The sequence below is a fragment of the Canis lupus genome, chromosome 25, assembly GCF_011100685.1.
Source record: "Canis lupus familiaris isolate Mischka breed German Shepherd chromosome 25, alternate assembly UU_Cfam_GSD_1.0, whole genome shotgun sequence".
NCBI classification, from domain to species: Eukaryota; Metazoa; Chordata; class Mammalia; order Carnivora; family Canidae; genus Canis; species Canis lupus.
In genome coordinates this window covers 2,065,640-2,091,845 of record NC_049246.1, presented here as the reverse complement: position 1 = coordinate 2,091,845, position 26,206 = coordinate 2,065,640, and the positions used below count along the sequence as shown (strand labels likewise).

The following is a 26,206-nucleotide window of genomic DNA, read 5'->3' as shown; positions in this document are numbered from 1 at the left end:
TTTGCTTTATATCTTGGTGTCTGGTACATAGTTACCTTATATGTAACCGTTAAGTGCCTAAATGTCTTGTTGCACAATGCATCAGACCATCTTGGCTTCACATTGTTAGAAGTTTAATCCATTTCTACTTTTGATTCTGTGTTTCAGCAAGCAACCTTTTGATTGTCATTTGTCTTCCTATGTAGACAAAATGAGAATGTTTCGATCATAAAATCTTCAAGTATTTCCCATGTAGATAGGAAGATAACATGGGAATTTTGTCTAGAAATGGGGAGCTAGAAAGTTCGAATTCTGATTTTGAACACAGGACCCTCCTGACCCTCGTTAACTATTTCCTTCGTGGAATAAGAGTAAGATCAAGTTTCTGAGCAGGCAAGACCTGGATCCAGGTAAATTCTCCATGGTGATAAGTGCCCTTTTGAGAAGCCTTGGAGAACATTTGATGGGGATACTCTGGCATTACTGAATGTTGAAAAAGGAGGGTGTTCATTTCCACACACGAGTGTTTTAACGACAGTCAATGGCATTCAGCGTATTTTACCTAATTAACTCATTTAGTCATCACCCCAGCCCTATATGAAAAGTTAATTAGTTTCAGAGCTGAACTTGTTATTTTTTTTAAGATTTACTTATTTATTTGAGAGCACATAAGCATGTGCAAGTTGGGAAAGGGGTAGAGGGAGAGGGAGAAAGAGACTCAAGCAGACTTTTTGTTGAGCGTGGTGCCCGACCAGGGGTTTTCAATTCACAACCCTGAAATCAGGACCTGAGCCAAAGTCTCAAGTTGGTTAACCTGATGGGCCATTCAGGCACCGCTGCTATTGTTTCTTAAACAAGATTTCTCATAATCAAGATATGTTCAGTAGAAAAGATAATACTAAGTCTAAAATATTATTCAATCGTAGCGTCTAAACAGTATTTCTTCCTTGATCACTCATCTAAGACAGTAATCCCAAAATCTTTGAGGAAATCCATCATCCTTCCTAAGAATCATGCCAGAGAAAGGTCTTGAGTAATTACCTTACTTAGGGAACAACTTTTCTGAAGTGATACAGTGAGTCTTTATTTGTTTCTTATTATAGATGAATTTAGTGGCTACTTAAACTCACAGGCATTGACAAATACATAGTCAGGATTGCTTTGAAAAAATAGTCCCTGAATCCACAAACCCAAGAAATCTAAAGATCCTGAAAGGAGGAGGTAAAGGTCTGCAGGGCTGGCCCACATGTCCAGTCCATTTGTACATACCCCTCTACAATCCTAGCCTCACATCCTAAACTCATTTCACTGTATATATGCCATAGGTTGCATTCATCAAATGTGGTACATGGAATGTCACTTAGAGTGAGTCTGCTTTCCTTAGTAACTCATTTCAGCCTATAGCAAAACTAAATTAAACCTGTTGTTAGCCTATATTCTTTAGATGCTACTAAAATCTTCTAAGCATCCTCTTTCAGTAACTTGGCACCTGGTAAATAGCAGGGAGATGTTTAGTGATACCTGCAATGGGAATGAACACCTGGCTTCCACCTAGCCTGAGCTCCTAAGGAGCAAGGTTGCATTTCTTTGTTTTTGTCTTCTAACCTAACCCAAGAACTGACAGGTTGGCAGTACTCAGTGGGATAGAGAATGCTTGCTGGAGGAATGAATGGATTCTGTTTCCTCTCAGTGCTGTGCTAATCTTCTGAATCATAACGGAAGACCCTCATTTTTTAGTTATTCAGATGTTTATTAGAGTAGACCGAGTGTATGGGCTTTGAGTTAAGAGAAGTGGCCATAAGTGGCTGTCCTACATATTGTAAGCTTGCTTCAAACTTTAATTTCCTGTCTGAAGATAGGGCTTTTAATACCTTCTTCTTTGGGGTCCTCTAAGTACTAAGATGATGTGTCTGAAACTAATGAAAATAAACATTCATCCCTCCTCTCTCCCCCTTCTGTTTTCTTTCTTATTATGACGTGGATCTTTTCCAAGAAAAATTTTTATGGTTTCTCAGGTGTGGGTTGCTGACCGAGGAAATAAAAGAATTCAAGTATTTGATAAAGACACCGGGGAGTGGTTAGGAGCATGGGATAATTGTTTCACAGAAGAGGGACCTTCTTCAGTCAGGTAATTTTTTTCTTCTTCTTTTAAAATGATTGTTTTATTAGGTGGTGGCGGGGAGGGGGGCGCGCGCTGGGCTAGTTTGTAATGGTCATTAAGGAAAGCACTTGTTGTAATGAGCACTGGGTGTTATATGCCAGTGATAGATCACTAAATTCTCCCCAGAAACTAATACTACACTACATGTTAACTAACTGTAATTTCAAAAAATCTTAAAAAAAAATTACTTATTTGTCACAGAGAGAGAAAGGACATAAGCAGGGGGAGCGGCAGGCAGAGGGAGAGGGAAAGACAGGTTTTCCGCTGAGTAGTGAGCCTGATGTGGGGCTCGATTCCAGGACCCTGGGATCATGACTTGAGTTGAAGGCAGACGTTCAACCGAGTCACCCAGGTACTTGATCTTGAAAGAAAAATAAAATAAAATCTTGAAAGAAAAAAAAATGCTTGTTTTATTTGGTTTATGCTAGTTTCTCTGAAGAGCTAGCTGAAAGTTTAAAATATTACTAATTTTCAGCAAGTGAAAAGGGGGCAGAACCAAGTATGCAGAGAACACATAATAGTATTTTAAATCCCAAGCAGAGCAAAAGCAATGAAACTCCCAGCGCGCTGTGGGATCCAGGTCACAGAGATAACATATGCTGCACCTCCTACAGCGTTCACCCTCGAGATACATGTGATGAATTTTTAAACACAGAATGAAAATAGAAATCTTGAGTCTACAGTGTCAGCCTAGCACTGACTCTGCGTTAGTTTCATTTTGTGTGGTACTCGCATACTATTATTTTTGTTGTTTAAGCTGGTATTTGGCTACATCTGTCCTCACAAATCTATTCCCTCATCAGCAGATTTAGACAGATTTTAAATCCTCCTTGAAAGCAACCTTCAGCAAGTAGAGGTGCCTATTGTTTAGCGCCATAAGGGACATAAATGTTGAGAAAGTCAAAGTTTTTATTGGTTTTGCATACATTTATTCTGTAAAACGTTTTCCTCTTTAGATTTACTCCTGATGGAAAGTATGTGATTATAGGCCAGCTGAACCTTAGCAGGCTCTTACTGGTGGCAGCACCCCCAGTGGGAAGCATTGGCAACTGTTCTGTGATAAGCACAATCCAACTAGCAGATCAAGTGTTACCTCATCTCTTGGATGTCAGTGGGAAGACTGGAGCGATCTATGTAGCAGAAATTGGAGCAAAGCAAGTACAAAAATATGTCCCTATGAATAGCTATTTTCTTTCATTCGGTTCATAATGTTTCTTTCCATGGAGATCTTTTAAGTGGAAGTTCAGATTTTCAAAATCATTGTTAAGTCCTGACAAATAATGTCCAAGCATAAGAACATGTTTATTTTTCTGTGACCTGGTGATGAAGAAATTTGTATATCATGAAAAGCTATATGTTTTGTTGCTATTCTTGTGGCTTAGTTTTACTTGTAAGTACATAAGGATATTTTATTTTTTTTTTTTTTTTTTTTTTTTTTTTTTTTTTTTTTCATAAGGATATTTTAATGAAGGAAATACAATTCTAAAATAATGGGGTCAGAAAAAGGGCCTAAGGTTGTAACCTGGGTAATTTGCCTCTGGTAGAACTCATTCTCTCTGGGAGGAAGAGGGAAAGGGATAAAACCTGGTTGTGCAGGATGTATTGAATTCCACGTGAAGAGCTACAAACTTCCAGTTTGTTCACCTTCTATAAAATGTACATTTTGAGGGATCAAGTCAGATGGACTCTTGATGAAAGTGTACCACAGGATGCTAGCTCCTAAAGATTCAAAGATGAAGAAGCAGGATTTATCTTTGTGTGCCTTTTCAGTAGCTTCTAGTTTAGTGGGGAGATAAGTGTGCACACTGATGGAACACAATGACAGCAAGGCTTATGTGTAGCAGGACTTTTGGAAGTAGCAACATTACTTCTGATGGAGAGGATTCTGGAGATTTTGCCAGTAAAGTTAATTTGAGCCCCAGCTTGAGAAACAGAAGAGGGAAAAACAAGGGGGTCCAAGTGGACAAGTTGTAAAAAGTTATAAGCTTGCTAGGAACTTTGGTAGGCTTTCTTTTAAGAGCCCAGCTTGGCTTGAGTCCTTTAGCTGTAAGATCCTTAATCTCAACCTCTAAATGTAGAGATAAAACAATAGGCATTCAAGTACTTTACTGAAAAGGATCTTTATAAGTGTAGACTGCAATAGTTTTTATTAAAGGTAGCATTAAAAATAGGGCCTCTCTTCAGTGCCTCTTTCCTTTCTCTTTTTTTCTTTTTGTTAAACATGAACTCAGTTCATTCCTAACATCTTTCTACCTCAAAGGAGCTTTAGAATTATTTATATGGGGATGTGTACTGAATACTTTGCACTATTAAGATGAATAATTTCTTAACATTCTAGGTCTCTCTACCCCTTTGGTTTTAATATTTGCTTCCCAGAAAAGACCATCTTTCCAGTTTGTTTTGGGGTTTTAGTTGAACCTGACTGTAGGATGATCATTCCTCCCTTTTCTTATATCCATCTCCCTCCCTATCCTAGTCTTGTACTGCAAATCATGTAGCATGTGAGAAGTCTTGAGCTGACTTTCGTCAACACCCATTATGGCTGCAGTCTGTTTTGCATATACCTCAGGGAATTCAAACTGTTTTGATCCTTGGATCATATCTTGATGCAGTTTGGAAGGTAAATCAACCAGCAGGAAACTTTACCCTGTTCCAAGGCCTTTGATAAGTGTGTTTGTGCCGCTGGTCAAGCTCTCTGATCCTAAGTGAGTCATCTTAGTTTTTCTTTTTAGTGAAATGAGAACATCATTGTCTTTCCTCCTCCAGGAATGCTGTTATGATCAGATGTATGACAGATACCAATGTGCTGTTTGAAATAATACAGTTTCGAGTATTTTAAAGGCAGAAATTCTTAACAAAGATCCTTCTAAATGTGCGATTTACCTGATAACAACTATCAAGTTTGCCTTAATTTTGCCCTTATTGCTTTTTTCAAAACTTATCCTCATAACTTTATGCAGCTTAGCCAATATAGTAAATTTATTTGGATAAAGGAAAGTGATTTGAGGGTTTTTGTTTTGTTTTTAAGCCAGGACAGGAAGTACAAATGTCTCAGGAATGCAGGTTAGTAAACTGATCTCATTGTTTCAAAAGTGTTATATTTAACTTCGTTTTATACAGATTCTTATAAAACTTGCTGAAAATTTTGTGACTATAAACTTTGCTTGAAGTGTTTATTAGTATTCCTGTGTTCATAATATTTCATTTTTCCCCCTTTGGATTAATTGGTTAAATGAGAAAATGTATTTTCATTTTGAAGATACAAATTAAATTTTTGGAAAGAAAAAGGCAGTATTATCTGGCTTTCTGTTTAATTTTGATTTTATTGTTTATAAAAGCAGGGTTTTTTTTCTAAAGGTTTTATTTATTTATTCATGAGAGAGAGAGGCAGAGACACAGGGAGAGGGAAAAGCAGGCTCCATGCAGGGAGCCTGACGTGGGACCCGATCCCAGGACTCCAGGATCACACCCCGGGCCGAAGGCAGTGCTAAACCGCTGAGCCTACCCAGGCTGCCCATAAAAGCAGCTTTTAACTTCTTACTCCACTGAATAATTTCAGCAATCCTGAAATCACAGGTTGGCGCTGAGAGAATATCCTCCTTCGTTGGCACATAAAGTGTAGGCTGAAGCACATTTTGTGAGAGGTTTCTTAGAAGACCAAAAACAGCCTGGGTGTTGAGATGGGGGGTAGGTATAAATGCTAGTGATACTAACTAACTCCATATGTTTTTGCATTGGAAATAGAACCTTTTTATGTGTCTGCTTTCTAGATCTATTGGGGTGTTTGTGTGTGGTGGTGGAGGTGGCTGTTGGGGAGGGGATGGCTTCTAAATTAGAAGACTGAAGCCTGGAGGTATCTTCCTGACTTCCAGTGTGACATGGGGTTTCTACAATGGAATGTTTGTCCTCAGAGAAAACCTGTGTGCAATCTGAAGGTAAACTAAGAAGACCTATATAATTTGTGCTTAGATCACTTAAAAGACTGCTTCAAACAATGTGACTGTCACACTAAATAAAGGCACTCAAGTCCCAATTTTTGTTTTGGCTTTGTTGGTTGTATTTTTAATTATTTTTCAAAGATTTTATTTATTTATTTGCGAGAAAGAGAAGAGAGCACAAGCAGGGGGAGAGGGTGGGCCAGAGGGAGAAGCAGACTCCCCACGGAGCAGGAGCAAGATGTATGGGGCTCCATCCCAGAACCCTGGGATCATGACCTGAGCTACCGAGCTGCCCCACCCTTGTTCATTTTATTTATTTATTTATTTATTTATTTATTTATTTATTTATTTAATTTTATTTTATATTATATTATTTTATTTTATTTAGTGAGATCGCAGTTGTTCATTATGCATTTCTGACACTGAGGCACTTGGCCGCACCGCTCACACAGTGCAGGTCCTGCCGGCGTGGGGCTGACTAGGAGCCTCGGTGTCCTATTGTCGCTGCCCGTAGTGTTCTCCCAGTCCATCTCGCCCTGCCTTGAGCAGTGCTGCATCTTCCGGAGGCCTTGTTCATTTTAAACACTGGATTTGAAAGCAGCATATTTTGGATAGCCTACACAACAACTGGAAACTGTCTAGATTTTTGCTCCTTTGGCTCACCAAATCCATTAGAATCATTAAAAAAAAAAAAGTATCCTGAATGTATGACTTCATTTTACTCTTGACTCTAAAGTTTCAGCAATAATCAAAAAAACGTTTAGAAAAATCAGAATAAGTCAGATTGATTTATTCAACAAAGACATACAAAACAAATTCGTGAAGGGATTTAGGCAGGTATTCCCTGCCTAGTAGTTGACCATCTATCTGGGAAAACAAGCCCCAAAGTGTATTTCCTTTCAGTTCATCCTAGAAAGTGCCCTATTTGGCACTTGCATTGTGTTTCATTCTTGCTACAAAAGAGGGCAGTAGAGTCCTGCTTATAAGCATTTCTTGAAACCGTCTGTGGGCCTTCTTTATACTTTGAATTTTTTAAAAATTGAGGTAAACCATACTTTTAAGTTTTCTTCTTTTTCTTTAGCTTGTATGTCTTGAGGAAATTAGCTTATAGGTGACATATTTTCTAAGGGTTACTGGGAATTTTTACTGTTTAATTGGCCATTTTCATGTTTAAAAGAACAAAACCAAGAAGAGCCTTTCAATAAAAGCCAGTCTTTTTTTTTTTTTTTTTTTTTTTTTAAGATTTTGTTTATTTATTCATGAGAGACAGACAGAGTGAGGCAGAGACATGGGCAGAGAGAGAAGCAGGCTCCATGCAGGGAGCCCAATGTGGGACTCTATCCCGGGACTCCAGGATCGCGCCCTGAGCCAAAGACCACTGAACCACCCAGGCGTCCCAATAAAAGCCAGTCTAATAGCCAGAAGTGAATAATACATTTTAAACTACAACCTGAATATGAATATAGTACAATAGAAAATGCATTCATATTAACAGAGAATTATTCCTTTTTTCCTTACTAGATTTTTTTTTTAAGATTTTATTCATTTATTCATGAGAGACCAGTGAGAGAGAGAGAAGCGAGACACAGGCAGAGGGAGAAGCAGGCTCCATGCAGGGAGCCCGAAGTGGGACTTGATCCCAGGTCTCCAAGATCACACCCTGGGCTGAAGCGGGGCTAAACCGCTGAGCCACCTGGGTTGCCCCCTTCTTGTTTCTTTTAAACAATTTTGTCTTGTGGTTGCTGACTCTTTTATAAATAAGAAAAATTTAGAGAGGCTAAATAATTTCTCCACCAGACACTTAGGCATAGAATTCATGAGTTTATAAATTAATCCTTAGACATTTGATGACCTGTAGATATTCCTTTTGTATATAAGAACTGAGAATATGAGCAATGAAAAATAGCACTTTTTGAAACTTTTGTTTCTTCCATTGTAAACAGTGAAATTATATTGATATGATTTAATTTTGCTTGCATGTAATATATGGTAAAGTGGCTCATCTTGGGGCAACCTGTTTTTTAGCTCCTGTAATATAGCCTCTGACCCTGGTAAACAGGTTTGTGGTGTTGAGTTTCCTTTTGGATGCTACATTTAAAAGAGAATCCTACAGATAGACTTTAATCCAAAAGCAGTTGACCAAAATAACATGGTGTTTGGAAATAATTCTGAGACCTTCAAAGAGTGATCATATAGGATTATGAAGAGACTTATTGAGCTTTCCTCCAGAATGAAGATAATGAGTAGAAATAATAGTGTGGCCAAATGGTCCAGCTTAGTATAAGAACATTCTAGCAAAAAAGCTGTTTAGCAATGGAACAGACTGTGTTCATATTGGAAGTGGTAAAGTTCAGTGATTCAGAACTTGAAATCTGGAGGTCGGTTAACCGGGGTTCTAATCTAGGCCCTGCCACTTACTTGCTGTGTTGTTTTGAGACTGCACCATTTTTCTTTTGTGAAATGAAAATGATAGTATTTTCCTCATGGGACCGTTGTGAATAGAAATGAGATCGTGCATAAAGCACATTACACCCAGTCCCTGACACACAGTAAGCACTCACCACACCTTTTTTTGTAGTATGTAAGCCAAAGATGGGAAACCGTGCCACCTTTGGGCAGAAATTCTTACACTGGGAAGATGGTGAGACTAGATGACTTTCCCTATTGTATGATTCTGTGTTTAGTCCCATTGTTGAAAACTAAAGATAATAGTTGTCATACACTAAGTCATCTATCATTTAGAATGGCCACTTTTAAAAAAACATGTTTTCATTTGGCACTAAGGCTATTTAGTCATGCAACAGATGACTGCGTGTTAGGTACCAGGAATATGGTGGTGAGCAAGGTAAAGACTCCTTTTCTGGAGTATACATTCTACTTTGGAAAACAGAACTGTTTGAATGAAAAAGTGAGCTTCTGACTAGAATTTGTGAAATATTAACACTTGGTTGGCTAAGTACCCATCCTCAACCTTCTTCCTTACCTTACACAACCTTGAAGACTGGAAGGTAGGTGCTTGCTTTCTCAGCTTATTAGCATCTAAGCATAATGACATGATATGGTTCTGGCCAGTACAACAGAAATGGAAACCTCCTGGGAGATTTCTGAAGAATCATTTGCTTTTTTGATTTAAAAAAAAAAAAAAAAAAAGATAGGTATACTTAGCACCACTGCCTTCTCCCTTCTTCCCCAACCTGAACTTGAGTGAACACTCAAGTGTTGCAGCAGCCACCTGCAAGTGAAAAACCAACATTCTTAAGGAAGGCAGAAAGAACGAGGCTGGTTTTTACGATTGGGGAACCACTGTCCTGGCCTGGTAATTCCTTTCTCCAGATTTTTTTATGAAAGATAGTTAAACATTTTAGTTACTTAAGCCACTGTAGTAGTTGGGTATCTTTTTACAGATAAAAAGCATTCCTAAGAAATTCAGTATTAAATTAACCTGCATTAGTTTGGAAAGGATAATTTTTATGGTTTTCAGATTCTGCATCCAGGAAAATAAGTTACTCTGCTTTTATGTCTTATTTTATGTCCTATAATAAGATTTTACTTTTTTTTTTCAATTTAGATTCTATGCATTTCTTTTGAGACATATTTTAGATACCTGTATCAAATTTATTCTATGCATTTATTAGTTGTAGCTGTTAGAGTAGGATTCCCCTCCCCCTTTTTTTGAGAGAGAGCACAGAGTGCGGGGTGGGGAACAGAGGGAGAGGGAGAGAGAGAATCTTGAGCAGTCTCCACACACAGGTGCAGAACCCAATCTGGGGCTCAGTCTCATGTCTCTGAGATCATGGCCTGAGCCAAAATTAAGAGTCCGTGCTTAACCAACTGATCGACCCAGGAGCTCCTTTTTCCACATTTCAAATTAGTTTTTGGTGGCATAGAGAAAAGGCATCAATTCTTTTTATGTATGTCATTTCTATTCACCTTAATAAGCTCTTACTAATTTTAATTAGCTATTATAGATATTCAGATTTTCTAGGTATGCCACTCTGAAAATAAAGGTAATTATATGTCTTTCAATTATTTATTGTTTGTTTGATTTTTAGAAATTTATTGCATTAGCTACCTTGTTCAAGACATGTTAAATGATAGTAATGATAATTTCTGATTTAATGGAAATATTGGTACTTTCCCAATAAATATGTTTGCTATTGAGTTTTGGTAATTTTTATATTTAGCCAGGGTTTTTTTTTTTTAAATCTCGGGATTTTATTACGAATTACTACTTAGTTTTGTAATGACTTTTGGCATTGATGTGTACAATATGTTGATTAATGAAAGGTACAGGTTTTTTCTTAGGGTTATTGTTGGAAAAACTTGGTAAATTCTTGCTTAGAATTTTTATTCTTGAAAGAAAGAGGGCAGTAGAGTGCCATTGTGTAGAATTTATCAATTGTGTTCCACCATCTCCAAAAGGAATTTGAGCCTCTTTACAATAAAAATTTTTAAATACATTAAAAGAGACTAATGTCAAGAATTGCATAGAGGGGAGGAAAATACATTTATTCAAAACCTGAATAGGGGGATCCCTGGGTGGCTCAGCAGTTTAGCGCCTGCCATTGGCTCGGGGCATGATCGTGGAGTCCTGGGATTGAGTCCCGCATCATGGAGCCTGTTTCTCCCTCTGCCTGTGTCTCTGCCTCTCTCTCTCTCTCTCTCTGTGTCTCTCATGAATAAATATATAAATAAAATCTTAAAAAAAAAAACCTGGATAATAGTTATGGCAATTAAGCATTAAGTTAATTCTGAGTTTTATTGTAGCCTTAGCAAAGAAGGAAATGTGCATATTTCATTTTCATCTGCTGAAATGAAATAGATCCATTCTTCAGGAAACAACTTTTTTCCCCATATGTCATTTGTATGGTTATTTATAGGTGAAATAAAACAACAAGCCTTCAACAAAAACTTATTATAACATAAAGAAACCTTTTTTAATGTAATCAAAGAAGATGTGAAGAAGGGATAGCGTCTTTAAGCCAGTTGCTCCATAAATATTATTCTTATTTGGTGTACACATCACTGAGTGGATGGACAGTCTTGGTCAGGGTTCGACTGAAATAATGGTGGTAGTGTTCTGAATTTCTGCTGTTCAGCATGGTAGCCCCTAGCTCATGGACTATTGAGCACTTGAAATGTTGTTCGTGTGTCTAAGAAACTGAATTTTTTTCAGCTTTATTTTTAATTAATTTAAGTTGCTACATGTGACTAATGGCTACTGTATTGGACAGCCTGGCAGGTGACTAGGTTTTCATGATAGTGACCAATAATTTGTTTTTACTCAATTTTCTTACTCATTTATATAATTTGCTTTCTCTGTAGTATGACCTTTTGACAGTGTTTCTAATAATTCCACCTCAAAGATTAAAAGTTATGCACACATTAAATTGTTGAATCTTTTTAAAATATTTTCCAAATGAAAACGAAGTCAGTCTGTGAAAAATGAAGGAAAATGGTTCTAAAAAACTTTTAAGTGTTTATGTGTATACTTATTTATCAGTTCACCTCTGGGAACAGTTTAGAAAAACAGCTCTGTTTTTCTATCTTTTTTTTTTTTTCCCTAAAAAGAAACCATTTCACAGACAACAGCTCAGGTTAAAATGCAAATTTGTCTCTTGTAGATTTTTTTATGCATCCCACAGAGGTATTCGCAGTAATTGTTTCAGACATCCTAAAAATCAGGTTGGAAGGCAATAAAATGCAATCACAGGCTCATTACTGGTGATGTCAAATTATTACATCTTTAGTAATGATTGCATTAGTTTCCTTCTTTATTTGGATTTTAAAGCTTAGATAATAAAATCCTAAATAATCCTACTTCCATTTTTTGAACTTTATATCATGAAATATTTCATCAATTGTCAACTTGTAGACATGTCATCTTATTGATATCTTTGCATACTTACCGTGTGCCTATGCTGTTAGATTATTTTGTATTGTCTCCAACATCATATTATTTTATCTTAAACTAACTTAGCATGTTTTCTATAAGGTAATAATAATTTTTTTGAACATGATGTTACCACCTTTAAAATTAGTAGTCCCTTGGGGCACCCAAGTGGCTCAATTGGTTAAGCATTTGCCTTCGGCACAGGTCAGTATCCTAGAGTCCCAGGATCAAGCCTCATGGCAGGCTCCCTGCTCAGTTGGGAGTCTGCTTCTCCCTCTGCCTCGCCCCCAATCCTACACCTGCTCATGTTCTCTTTCTTGCTCCCTCACTGTCTCATAAATAAATAAATAAAATCTTAAAATTAGTAGTCCCTTAATACTGTTAAATATTGTCCTTGTTCTGATTTTACCTCAGTATCTCATGTATTTTTTGCCAGGGTTGAAATAAATTCCATTTTTAAATTTGTTTCTTATATTTAAACTGTAGTTTCTTCGTCTTCCTCTTCCTTTTCTTGCTATCTATGTCTCCAGCCTTGTGTCTTGCTTTCTCTTCTCTTGTAATATATTTGTTGAAGAAAGCAGTTATCTGTTCTAGTTTCCCGAGAATCTGGACTTTGTTGATTTCAACCTTCTGGATTCGTTTAACATGTTACTTTGTCTTCTCTAGACCCTGTAAATTGGTAGTCAGTGCGAGAGACTGTGTCAGATTAAGATTGGATTATTTTTGTGGCAAGACTTCTCTAGGTGCTGGTATGTAAATTCGTCATGTAACTTTGAACCTCTGGTTCAAACTACTTTTCTTTGCTATTGCTTGCATAGCCAATTGCTTCCTTGACATTTCTACTTGGACATGTAACAGTTATTTCAGACTTAACAGACTTAAGATACGTACTCATTCCCTTTCTCCCACTCTCAAATGGGATAGTACCACCATTTATTTATTGAGCAACTCTCCCATCTACCTGGAATACACTTACTCCAGATCTTTATTTGGCTCAATTTGTATACTCTTTCAGGTTCTGCTCAAATACAACCTCTTTAAAGAGGTGCGTCCTGAATGTTGTTCTAAATAAGCATCTACTCCTGTCATTTTCTATTCTCTCACCTTGTTTATTTTCTTTATAGTTTTTGTAATTCTCTGATACTGCTCATTTGATTCTTTACTTGCATATCACTTGTTTCCCTCTGTGGAATATAAGCTTTTATGCAAGGCTGGGATGACTTTGCTTTTGTTCATTGCCAAAGTGCCTGGAACATAGTAGGTGGTCAAATACTTGTCAAGTGTTTTTTTTTTTTTTTTAATTTTTTTTTAATTTTTTTTTTAATTTATTTATCTATGATAGTCACAGAGAGAGAAAGAGAGAGAGGCAGAGACATAGGCAGAGGGAGAAGCAGGCTCCATGCACTGGGAGCCCGACGTGGGATTCGATCCCGGGTCTCCAGGATCGCGCCCTGGGCCAAAGGCAGGCGCCAAACTGCTGCGCCACCCAGGGATCCCTCAAGTGTTGATTAAATGAATGACTCATTACCTTGTATTAATGGTTTAGTATATCATTAACTAGCTTAAGCTTCTCAGATCAAATGATCTTATAGTTTATCTACTTGGATTTCATATCAGGCCTGTGTGTAGGATTCTTCTATCAGCCTGCACTTGCCCTCATCTATTTCTTAAGACGTATTTCCTCTCCTTTTTGCTTGGTTTTATTCATTTGTCAACTGTTTTACCATTCTCCACTCCCACCCCCCTGCCAATTCTGGATCTGTTTCTTTTTTCAGAATTCAGAGCCTCATTGGAATATCCAGCCTCATATGGTGACTTTAAGCATTGCGGTCTTTATCTATTGCTTATTTTTCTCTGCAAAGATATGACTCTTATGCTGTCCCTCACTTCTTCCTCATCCAATTATTTTTTAAAAAAAGATTTTATTTATTTAGTCATGACAGACAGAGGCAGAGACACAGGCAGAGGGAGAAGCAGGCTGCCTGCAGGGAGCCCGATGAGAGACTCGATCCCAGGACACAGGGATCACGACCCGAGCCAAAGGCAGACACTCAGCCACTGAGCCACCCAGGCACTCCCCTCATCCAATTATATACAAGAATCTTTTGTCTTTCGTAGGTGTTGAAATACTGTATTTAAATACTGTTTGAATTTTCAAAGAAACTTCAAAGATATTCTGTATTCTGTACTACATTTTATACAGATCTCTCCAACCTGCTCCCCTCTAGTTTCTCCCATAAATCTACTTTTGAAAGCTTTTCACAACTGATGAATTTTGTATGTCCAGCTGACGTTCAGTGACACTGGGATGACATTTCACATGAAAAAATAAGTAGATTGTTTTAATAATGCCTCCCCCCCCCCCATCAACATCCCCAATATCTCCAGGTTCTTATCTCTAGAACTTGTGAGCATTACCACAGAAAACAAAGACTTTGGAGATGTGACTACATTTAGGAATTTGAGATGTGGTTATCCTAGATTATCTCAGTGGGCCCTAATGTAATCACATGTTTCATTTTAATAGGGAGGTAGAGGGAGATTTGATATATAGAAGAGAAGTCAGTGTGACCGTGAAGCAGAGCTTGGAGTGATACAGCCACAAGCCAAGGAATGCCAACAGCCACCAGAAGCTGGATAAGGCAAGAAGTGGATTCCTCTCTAGCACTTCCAGAGGGGACATAGCCCTGCCTGGGTCTTGATTTTGGCCTAGTGATACTGATTTTGGCCTTCAGTATTATGAAAGAATGTGAATTTCTGTTGTTTTCGGCCGCTAAGTTGCTGATAATTTGCTACGGCAGCTGCAGTAAACTAATACAGATTTGATACCTAGAAAAGGAGTCCTGCTGATAAGCATACTTAAAAATATAAAACTATAATATAGAAATGGACAATAGGTAGAGGCTGGAAAAATTTTGAAGAGTAAGATAATAAAAAGCTTAAATTGTTTTAGACTTGGTAGAAGTATGACATTAAAGTCAACTGGGGGGCAGCCCCGGTGGCTCAGCGGTTTAGTGCCGCCTTTGGCCTGGGATGTGATCCTGGAAACCTGGGATCAAGTCCCGCATCGGGCTCCCTGCATGGAGCCTGCTTCTCCCTCCCCCCCTCCCCCCCCCATGTGTGTGTCTCTTATGAATAAATAAAATCTTTTAAAAATATAAATAAAAAAATAAAGTCAACTGGTTAGGGCTCAGAAAGAACTAAGCACAATGCTGAAAGCCTATATCATCTTAGAGAATGCATATATTGTAAACAGATTGTTAGTTAAAAATTTGAATTTTAAAGGTATTGTTGGTAAAGGTTTAGAAGGAAATGAGGCACATATTTTTAGAAACTGGAGGAAAGAGGGTATTTATTATATAGTGGGAAAAGACATAAGAATGGTTATAAATCATAAAACAATGGAATATCTTTACATTGCTGGAAAAAAATAAGGTCAGTCTAGAATTCTGGATCCAATAAATGTTTCTGTGAAAATTGAAGAAATATTTCAAGCAAACAAAAGCTGGAATATTCATTGTCATCAAATCTATACTGCAAGAAATATTAAATGATGATTTTTAGTCTGAAAGAAAATGATACCATTTGAAAACTTGGATCTACACAAAGGAATAAAAAGGGCCTGAATTGGAAAATTTGTGGCTAAATATAAAGGTCATTGTTTTTCTTTTAGAAAAAAATTTTTTTGAAGATAACTGACTGCTTAAGGCAAAACTAATAACAATGCATTGATGAATTTATATAATTTATAGAAGTACATAGATGATATAAAGGATGAGATGACGAAATGAAAATATACTATTATAAGAATATGAGAAGTGGTACGATATCATTTGAAAGTAGATTCTGACAATGTAAAGAGAAGTATTGTAAATTCTATTGTAACCAAAAATGAAACAAATGTATATATAATAGCCAAAAGAAAAAGGTAAAATGCTATACAAATAGCCAATCCCAAAAGAACCCTGAAAAAGAGGGAAATGGGACTAATAGAAAGCAGCATGATGGTAGATTTAAACCCTGTCATATTAAGTACTAAATTAAGTGTAAATGGCTTAAATACTCTAGTTAATATTCAGCAATTGTCAGACTGAATTAAAAAATGCACGAGTGATAAGCTTTATATATAAATATAGGATAATTAAAAGCGAAAGGATGAAAAAAATATTCCATTATAAACAGTAATTTTAAGAAAGTTGAAGTTGCTATATTACTATCCAAGTAGTCATCAGAATAAATATGACCAGAGATAAAGAGAGAAAGCTTATAAGGATAAAAACATCTTTTTATGTCCAGGATGAGCCAAAAGTTAAAATGTATATATGATCAATAGCAATATTTTAGAAATAGATTAAAGGGAAAATTGACAATAAAACAGAAATATAGATTAATCTGCCATCAAGGGAAAAACTTTTAAAATCCATCTCTCAGCAACTGATAGAACAACTAGACACACGCAAAAATAAAGATAGAGATGACCTGAATAACGCTATCAAGTTTGACCATATTTGTAGAACACTATGTACAACAACTGCAAGGATACACATTCCTTTTAAGTGCACAGGAAACAGACATTAAGACCACATGCTAGGCCACAAAACAACTCTTAATAAATTTAATCAGTTTGGAGTCACGACAACATATTTTCTGACCATACTAGAATTAAAATAGAAATAAAAAATAATATATCTGAAAAATCATCAAATATTTGAAAATTGAATATTACACTTTTTTAACTTATGTCACAGAAAAAAATCACAGAAGGAGCAAGAAAATACTAAGTAAAAATACATGTCAAAATATGTAAAATATATTAAAGCAGTGCTTAGAAATATATTTATAAGTTTAAATCTTTGTGTGAGGAAAGAAGAAAATCTAAAATTAGTATTCTGTTTTCACCTTAAAAAGAAATAGCAGATTAAGGCAAAGATTAGTGAAGAAAATAAATAAATTGAAATCAACCAAGTAGACAACAGACATTAATGAAATAAAAACATATTAGAAATGATCAATGAAATTTACAAACCTCTAGCTATACTGATCAAGAAAAAAAACCCAAATTACCAATATCAGAAATGGAAGTAGTTTTATTAATACAGATCCTATAGACATTAAGAGAATAGTAAAGAAATACAAAAGATTTTATACCATAATATTTGGCCACTTGGATCAGGAGTTGGCAGAGTTTTCCTGTGAAGAGCCAGACAATAAATATTTTAAGCATTATTGGCCATGCGGTCTTTTCAAATACTCAGCTCTGACACTATAGCATGAAAATAGCCATGGACATGTGTAAATGAATGAGTTTAAACAAAACTTTATTTATAAAAATTACACAACCATGGACGTGGATGAACGTGAAAAAGATCATGCTGAACACAAAAAGCAAGAAATAAAAGAATACATAGGCGGTTGGTTTCATTTATCTGAAATCCTAGAAAAGGCAAAAGAATTCTGTAGTGATAAAACAGATCAGTGTTTGAAGCCATGATGGGTGTTGGTGATGAATTATGAATGGTGTGAGGCAACTTTTTTCATATAATGGAAAAACTATATTTGCATTTTGGTGGTAGTTTCATGGGCATTATGTATCTGTCAAAGTTCCTCAAACTGTACACTTAAAATGAGAGTGTTGTATTGAATATTAAAGTAAGCCTCAATAGACTTGATTAAAAAACAAAACAGAAGATTGGAGAATCCAAACAGAAACAAAACAGAAAATGGGAAGGTGGAGAATGAAAACAACAAAAAAGAACTTTTAAGTGGAGGAATGGTAAGTGAGAGAATACCTGTTCGATAACCTTGACCCCCCCCACCCCCAGTACATTTGATGAGTGAGAGAAAGTGATTAGGTGTAAGAGGAAGTTGAAAAGAATGTGAACAGCTGTTGTATAGTATAGCAGATGCCAGGAAACACAAAATGAGGGAATTCATTGCAAACTGAAACCAGAGAGCAAGAATATTGAATGTCAGGTATTCCCATTTCCTTTAGTTTCTTTAGGCATGATTTGAAGCCTAGAGAAAGCAGCAGGTAGTCATTACTAAGGCTTAGGGATGGCAGAGCACATATGGCTAGTTAAGTACACACTGTACTTGTTAAGTAACACTTAAAACACAGTTAAGTGTTAGGAAAAGCAATGTAGGTAGGGCTATGTAGTTGAAGAGGTAGGAGTGGTAAACCTTGGTTAGTAAAGAAGAGGTTGAACATGTATGAAAGATAGGAAAGGTGAAAGGTGAGAATGATCTGGACTAAGAAAGGTTACTTTCTATGATTAGTTCATACATTATGCAACATGAGCATTCCAAAGTAGTGTTGAATGGCAGGCAGCTAAGGCTGAAAATATAAAACACTTCTACCAGGCACAGACTCAGAAAAAGCCCCTCTCCTTTCTGTAAGGAATAATCTCAGTGGACATCAAACTTACCAACTTGTAGCTTTGACAGTAAAGTATTTCACATCCTCATTCATTAATGTATGGCTCTCAATGACATATTTTTTTCAAGAGTTACTTGATGCCCCAAGCCTCAGTGTGTCGTGGGCATGCAGGGCATGTTCTACATTATAACTCCTAAAGGCAGAAGACAGGTTCACTGTAGACAAAAATGGACTAAAATTTCTTTAGCCTCCTAGGATCTTGATAGGGCTGACATGATGGATCATTTCTACTGAAGAAAAAGAGGACCGAGATTTCGACTCATCAATAAAGTATCTGACTCCTCAAGAAATGACTGGAGATTAAAGTGAATCTTAAATTAATTTGAAAAATGCACACAAAGATTATTACCTGCACCAATTAGTTCTGTCAGACCTGTAAGTACCTATGTAGAAACAACAGCTTATAATTAATAGGGGGAAAAAAACCCCACTACTTTTCCTGGTTAGGAGCATAGGAAAGGCAAGTTTGAAACAAAAGTCTTGTTGGGACATTTGACAGGACATCAGCTGTCAAAATCGTGACTATAATTTTTTAATAGCTTTTGAAATTGGTTTTGAAGACTTCTCTCTTACCCTGACCTCTTCCTTTTCAATTCTTAAAATACTAATGTTTATCAGTTTCTGAGTTGCTTCTATATGTCTTGACCTCCATCAAGCTTGCAAAATAATAGAGAATGGAACTTTTATGTCTTTCATAATGCCTCGCTCCATGCTATGCACATGATATATGCTCAATTAATACAGTCACACCTGGAATCCAAGATCTTTCAATGGTGGAGAGGACGAGAGCTGTAGGGCAGAATTTCCAGTATCAGAGCTGAGTTAAGAACAGCAATGGCATATCAAGGGGGAGTCTTTCACAGTGGCTGATGCAAGCACAGGAAGAAGGAAGGGCTCTTTCTCTTCTTCCAAACCTAAGTAACCACTTGTTAGGCCCAGAGGAGCCCTTTGTTGCCAAAAAAAACCCAAAAATAAACACAAAGCCTTAAACAGGTTAATATTTTTTCCCTTATGTGAATATACAAGGTTAAAAAACTTTAACCTTTCTCATCAGGAGAGAATTGACAAGGTTTGACAGTAGCACATGCTTCTCAGATGTATTCTGTCCTCCTTCATCTGTGGACCTCCAGAACCTGGAATGCCGCCATCTAGTACAATGACTACTCCTGGGATGCAGTGGTGAAGTGAGGAAATGGAAATTCTTCCCAGATGTGGTGTCCTACCGGATGTGTCATCTGCCTCCCTCTGAGTTACTCCTCTATACATTTGGATCTCATAATTTCAATGCATGTTAAATAAATTTCCAGTCTACACACAGGTATATATGAGCAGGAAATGCCCCAAAGGGGGAGCCTGAGCGGCTCAGTTGGTTAAGCGTTCGACTCTTGGTTTCAGCTCAGGTCATGATCTCAGTGTTGTAGGATCAATCCCTGAGTTGGGCTCCACTCTCAGCAGGAAGTCTGCTGGAGATTCTCTCCTTCTTCTCCCTCTGCCCCTCCCCCCCACTCGAGCATACTCTTTCTCAAATAAATAAATCTTAAAAAAGAAAAAAAGGAAGTGCCTTAAAGGCACTGCTAAATAAGAAAAATCCTTTGCTAATGGGTACCTCCATATTTGGGGTATATTTTCATTTTAACTATGTATATCCACAGAATAGATTACCTCTGTGTAGAAAACCGCAACATAGTCTCAGAGGGTCCTACACCTTAAAATAATTTGGAAAAGCAGTGAGTGAATGGTGACCCTCTTTCCACCTCTACTTGCATTGTGATCTCAGGCAAATTATTCAAGTTCTCCAGACCCATCTCTAAAATGTGATCATGACAGTGGTGCCTGCCTCATTAGACTGTCATGAGGATTCACTGAAATATTGCACTTGAAGAGCATATAGAGACAGTCCACTAAGTACTAGCTATTATTATTGTTAGTGAAAAAAATTCAACAGATACAGCTATTGGGATAGTAGGAACTTTGTAGGTTTCACAAACTTCGTAACTTTCTCATATTCAAGTCAGTTGTAGGACCTTGAAAGAACCACAGGCCTCTTATTTGGAAGAACGCAACACACATCACCTTGAACAAAATAAATTATAGCCATATTCTCAAGTAAATGGAATTGTTAAAACATTTTTGAAAATATGTATAATTTTACTGCTACATCTTTTATCATTTTGAACACTTTGTTTAGGTCTGAAACATTTTTCAAATAATTGCCTGTATGTATTGTTTTTGTTTTTTTTTTTAAGATTATTTATTCATGAGAGACACCGGCAGAGAGAGAAGTAAGCTCCATGCAGGGAGCCCAATATGGGACTCGATCCCAGGACCCCGGGATCACAACCTGAGCTGAAGGCAGATGCCCAACGGCTGTGCCACCCAGACATCCCTATGGGTTGAGTTCTTAATGCCCAGCAGATATTATCCTAAGAGTATTACATGCCTTAACTTATTTAATCTTCATGATAACCACAAGGTAGCTACCTTCATTGCCCCATTTTACAGGTGAGAAAAACCAAGGCATAGAGAGAGCCTAAGCAACTTCCCAAGATGGCATAGCTAGTAAGGAAAGGGCTCATGTAACATCCCAACATGACATGACTTACAATGAGTAGAGCTTGAGTAATTACCCAAGATGGCACACCTAGTAAGGACAGAACTAAAGTTCCTTGACAAAGATGTCAAATTTAGGAAGGGGTAGAGCTAAAGGAATTTGTCCAATATGGTGCAACTGATAACTAGCAGACCTCAGGTAACTTCCCAAGATGGCATAGCTAGTAAGTGGTAGGACTCAAATAAGTTGCCCTAATTGGCATAGCTAGTAAGGGCCAGTGATTAAGTACCTTCCCCAGGTCACATAGCCTCTGAGGGTTGGAGAATGCAGGTGATCTAGCACCATGCTTTCACTGTTTCTACTGTAGCACTTGCCAGGCTCAATTGGTTCTAGGCTCTATGCAGTGACTCCTGACAGATAAAATAGCCTGCTTCACTTTATGTTTGTTTTCTCCCTCACTTCTTCAAAGTGGGACCTAAAACGGTCTTTTTTTTTTCTTCTTGCATTTGAGAGGCAAGGAAAGGGGCATTGAAAAACCTGCCTCCACTGCACCACCAGTCTAGAATTAAGGAGCCCTAAGGCTAGAATGTTGGCTTCTAAGAGAAGTGGAAAGGCTGCTAAGACCTGAGGCTGAAGAGAGGGAAGAACTGGGTGTAGAATTAGCAGAAGGTGAGTGAGCCACTTGGCTTGGATATAAAATTTAAAGTTCACCAAAATAATAATCAAGAGTGAATCATATTTTGATAAAATATTTTTGAAAATTAAAAAAGGCAAAACACAAAAAAGCCCATGAAGAAGAAAATATCAAACTTTTAAATAAAGATGGAATCCAACAAAGCCGATATTAGGTGAAGCAATTGAGGCCAAGTCTTACAGGATATTAATTAGAAATACACATTAAAATATTCTTTACCTTGATTACTGTGCTTTGGGGAACCCCTGAAATTTTATGCCTGAGCTGAGTACCTCACTCACCTCCTCCTAATTCTGATTTGGGGAAAAAGAGAGGGGCTGAGAAGCCAATTGGAGCCTAAGGAATGATCCAGGGGCCTCACACAAAAAGAGGACATGAAGCCTAAGAACATCCCATACCAGGTTCCTTTTCACATGTTATTTACTCCTGAGAGCTACCCTCCTGGCAGCTGTTAGCATTGTCATTTATATAATCAAGCTGAGTGTGAAGAATAGAAAGTGACCCAGCCCGTTTCAAGATCTACCTGCCTCTAGAGCCTGGCTATTCCCACTACTGGCCAGTATGTGCCTCATAACAAAATTCTTGATATTTTTTTTCATCTTTTGGGTCATAAGCTCTACCACATGAAGACAGAAATCATAATGAGAAATTTCACTGACTTGACTCCTCTTGTAGCTGCCGGAAGTTTTAAACCATAACTTTCCTCTCCTGGTACTATTGAAAAAAATTATAGTTCCTCCTGAGTTACTCATATATTACATCTAGTAAGAAGCTTCAGACACTAGAGTGTTGATGGAATGCACCCATTTCGTATTGGTGCACCATTTTCTGGGCCACAGCATATTTGGAACAGAAAGGATCAGTTAAGTGAATTCAGTGACAACTTACACTTGTGTTATAAATCTAGTCCATTATTTATGGTAATCCAGTTTGGGGTGCAGTGGAAAGAGAGTGGGCTTGGAGTCTGAAATGAAATAGACTGCTGATATGTTACTTTGAATCATTTATTGAAATCTCTCTGGGACTTCAGTTTCCTTTTGTATAAAGTAATAGGGTTTTTCCCCACCATGAAAATAAGGTTATATGACATCCTGCCTTCCTTAAAGTCGACATGACCCAGTGATGAAGAACTGACATTGTGATTTCTACTTGCACATCAGGAATCCAGGCTCAGTCAATACTTTTACCCATTGCTAAATGTAATTAAGGCATAGGGCTCCCTGATCTAAAAAAAAATAATAATAAACATATTAGTAAACAACTACACATAGATCTGGCTCCACTGGTTACTTCATTAGTGTCTGCTGTAGCCACTTTTGACATCTAGCTTGGGCTCCAGTCCATAAATAGCTATTACAAATGCATTAGTGTCATCTTGTTTGTACAAGTTCTGTTGTGAACAACAACCATTTATGATCTAAAAAATCACCTTTTGACTTCCATAAATGGCCATTCTATTAATTCATTGAATAAGCATAGTCTTTCAGGCAGAAGTTAATCAAGTATGTTTTGTGTCTCATTGGATTTTGGGCATAACTCCACTGTATTTAATTTTTGTATATTCAATGGCAGGTGCAATGCCTGGATTGTAATAGGTTCCTCAGGAGACGATGGTTGATCCTTGGTGGAAATCATAAACAAATTTTTGTTTGTTTCATCCTTGTATAAATAAACACTCTTAACACTAGGCTCTCCAGACCCTGCTCTACCCCTTAGCAAATGACCCAGGAATCATAGCATCAGATCAAAAAGTAAAGATTAGAGACTAAGAAGACCCTAGTGATTGATATGGTCAAGCTTTTCACTTACTGAAATTAATTTAGATTAAAGGCTAATTCCTGCCATTTAGCTTTATTTTCTAATATTTAGGCATGATACTTTAGAAACACCTTTGAAGGAATTCATTCATTCAACAAATATATTTAGGTATTGTTTTGGGTGCTGATGACTCAAAGATGTCAAAGATACTGTCTCTGTCTTTAAGGATATCACAGACCAATGGATAGCACAGGCATGTAAGCAGATAGTTAAATGCAGTGTAAATACAATAATAGAAACATGTCCAAGGAAGAATATAGGCATAAATAGGAAGTGATTTGCTCTCATTTTGAGTCTAGGAACAATTAACAGTAAAGCTTGAAAACTGTCTAAGGGGAAGTAGGAGTTCTCCTGGTGGAAGAGGAGGAGAAAGACATTCCAGAACCAGAGAAAAGCATCTGCAGATATATAGAGGTCTAAAATAGCATGAAAACCTCCGGAAGTTATAAATAGCTTGGTGGTGTTGGAACAAAGGATTCTTGGAAAGGGTGGATGAGAATTAAGAGAATTAAGTCAGGGACCAGGTTATAGGGAACACTTTGTACCTGCTGAGTTTTGACTTGATTTTATCTCAACAGTCCTGAGATACAGGGTACTACTTGGCTCATGTTTTCTCATTAGCACGAGATAACTTGAGTGGCTCATCCAGAATGATTAATCACCTTTTTCTTATGTGATTTTGGGTTGGCTTCTGCCTCTGAGAGTTTCAAACTTGGCTGTGAATTAGAGTACTCTGGTGGTAGCTTATTAAAAAAAAAAAACCAATTTCTTGGGATGCGTGCCTGGGTGGCTCAGTCAGTTCAGCTCATGATCTTAGGGTCCTGAGGTCCAGCCCTGCATTGGTCTCCTTGCTCAGCATGGAGTCTGCTTTAGATTCTCTCTCTCCCTCTGACCCTCCCCCTGCTCATATTCTCTCTCTCTCTCTCTCTCAAAGAAACAAAATCTTTTTTTAAAAAGCATATTTCTCCTTCTCCTCCATGCTATTCCTCAAATTAATATAATGAGTACAGCCCAACACTGATTCCTGAACCCATGTTTAGGGACTGTTGAAGTAGGAAGACATTGACAGGTATGCAACAGAAGTATAACATCAAGGTGAAATTTACTGTTTTGGGAAAGTCACAGGGGTTACCTTAGGGAGGATATTTGGGAAGAAAGGTAAAGGGCACAGGTGACCAATGACAGGGATTCTCCAAGTCATTGAAGTAATAGAGGTCAGATATAAAGAGGGTCTAAGGCAATTGGTGTTGGTTCACAACCTTGGCAGTCCCAGGTATAATCTGAAGCTGGTCCCTGTACATGGAGGGCAGGGAAAGACCAAAGAACCATCCAGATTGGTCCGTAGCTATTTTAATAAGCAAGGGAACTTATATATGAAGCTTGTCTTGGATGGCCACGGAATGAGTAGATCTCCATAACTGCTCTTCAGAATCTTAAAAAATTTATATAGAGGTCTTCATGGGGTTCAGTCCTGTATACAGCCCAGGTGGTCTCAATAACACATTACTCTCTCAAAGCTGGATCCCTGTGACAGCTCCCTATATGAGAATGGTGGGCAGAATGTACATTCCAAGGATGGGAGAGGAAGTGAGCATCTTCCAGTTGCCTAGGTTCAGCTTAAGGGTCCAGCAGGTGGCCACATCCTCTCAAGATTTCCTCCAGCAGTCTGGTATAAAGGAGGAAATAGAAATGACTCATCTGAGGACCTTAGAATCTATGGCACTGGGATTCCCTGGAACTGGATGAGGAGAGTGAGGGACACTAAGGAGTTAAGAATGACTCCGGATTTCTGGCTTGGAGTTTTTGGAAAAGGAAACTAAAGAATCTCAACAGATTCTGAGGAAAAAGCAAAGATAATTTGGGGCATGGTTTAAAGTTGAGATGCTTGTGGTATATTTAACATTAGATTTCTTACAGGCAGTTGGATATCCCAGGGTGGAACTCTGAAGAAAGGTCTGGCCTGAGATGGGTATTTGGGAGACATCTTTGTTTAGGCAGAAGTGGAAACTAAGACAATAGGTGAGATCACTCAGAATAGAAAGTGTAACTGAAGACTGAGAATTAAAGCCTTAAGCCAACAAGTTTTAAGAGGCGAGTTAAAGAAAAGAGTTAGTGAAGGACACAGAGCAACCAGAAAAATGGGAGGAAATCCAGAGGAGAATAACATGACAGAAGTTATAGCCACAGAAAAAATAATTTTAAGAAGAGGGTGTGGTCAGCACTTAAACATGTTAGAGACAAGTCAATGACATGACCACTGAGTTGAGCCAAGAGGAAGTTCTTAGTAACTTTGGTAACAGCAATTTCAGTTAAGCAAATAGGAAAAATTGGAACCAGTTTGCTGTGGGTTGAGAAATCAACTGGAGGTGAGGAAGGACAGATGAAGAGTGTTAATTTTTCAAGAAGCTTGCCTGAGAAGAAAAGGGGAAGGATAGAGTGGTAGCTAGGAGGAATCCACGGTTTAATACATTTATGTGTCTGGTTTTAAGATTGGAGAGAACTGTACATACTTGCTGAGAAGAGACTAGAATTTAAAAAATTGAAAAGGATAGTTGACACAGGTTGGAAGGCCACAGAATGGGCAGTGGGGTTTGCTCTAGTTTTTCTTATGCTTTGAGCTCCTTCCACCAAGTTGGGAAAGTAAGAGAGAGCATACCATAAAGGAAAGGAAAGGGGAAACATTGATTTCTCCCCTGCCTCCCTACCCATAATTCCCACCTTATTCTCTACAATGAG

The 26,206-nt window shown here is 37.6% G+C and overlaps 1 protein-coding gene across 4 annotated transcripts in view; it reads left to right on the top strand.

Annotated features, from left to right (window-relative positions):
* The window catches only part of NHLRC3 (NHL repeat containing 3), a 59,314-nt gene that overhangs the window by 6,929 nt on the left and 26,179 nt on the right, over positions 1–26,206 (top strand). Inside the window, exons 6-8 of one of the 4 annotated variants that reach the window (XM_038573161.1) lie at positions 1,995–2,107; positions 3,097–3,294; positions 14,499–14,925. In XM_038573161.1, coding sequence (XP_038429089.1) covers positions 1,995–2,107; positions 3,097–3,294; positions 14,499–14,565 — 378 coding nt within the window. In that variant the 3' untranslated portion in view covers positions 14,566–14,925. Of the gene's footprint in view, positions 1–1,994; positions 2,108–3,096; positions 3,507–14,498; positions 14,926–26,206 lie in introns of those variants that run through there. The other 3 variants (XM_038573163.1, XM_038573164.1, XM_038573162.1) reach the window with 3 other exon arrangements.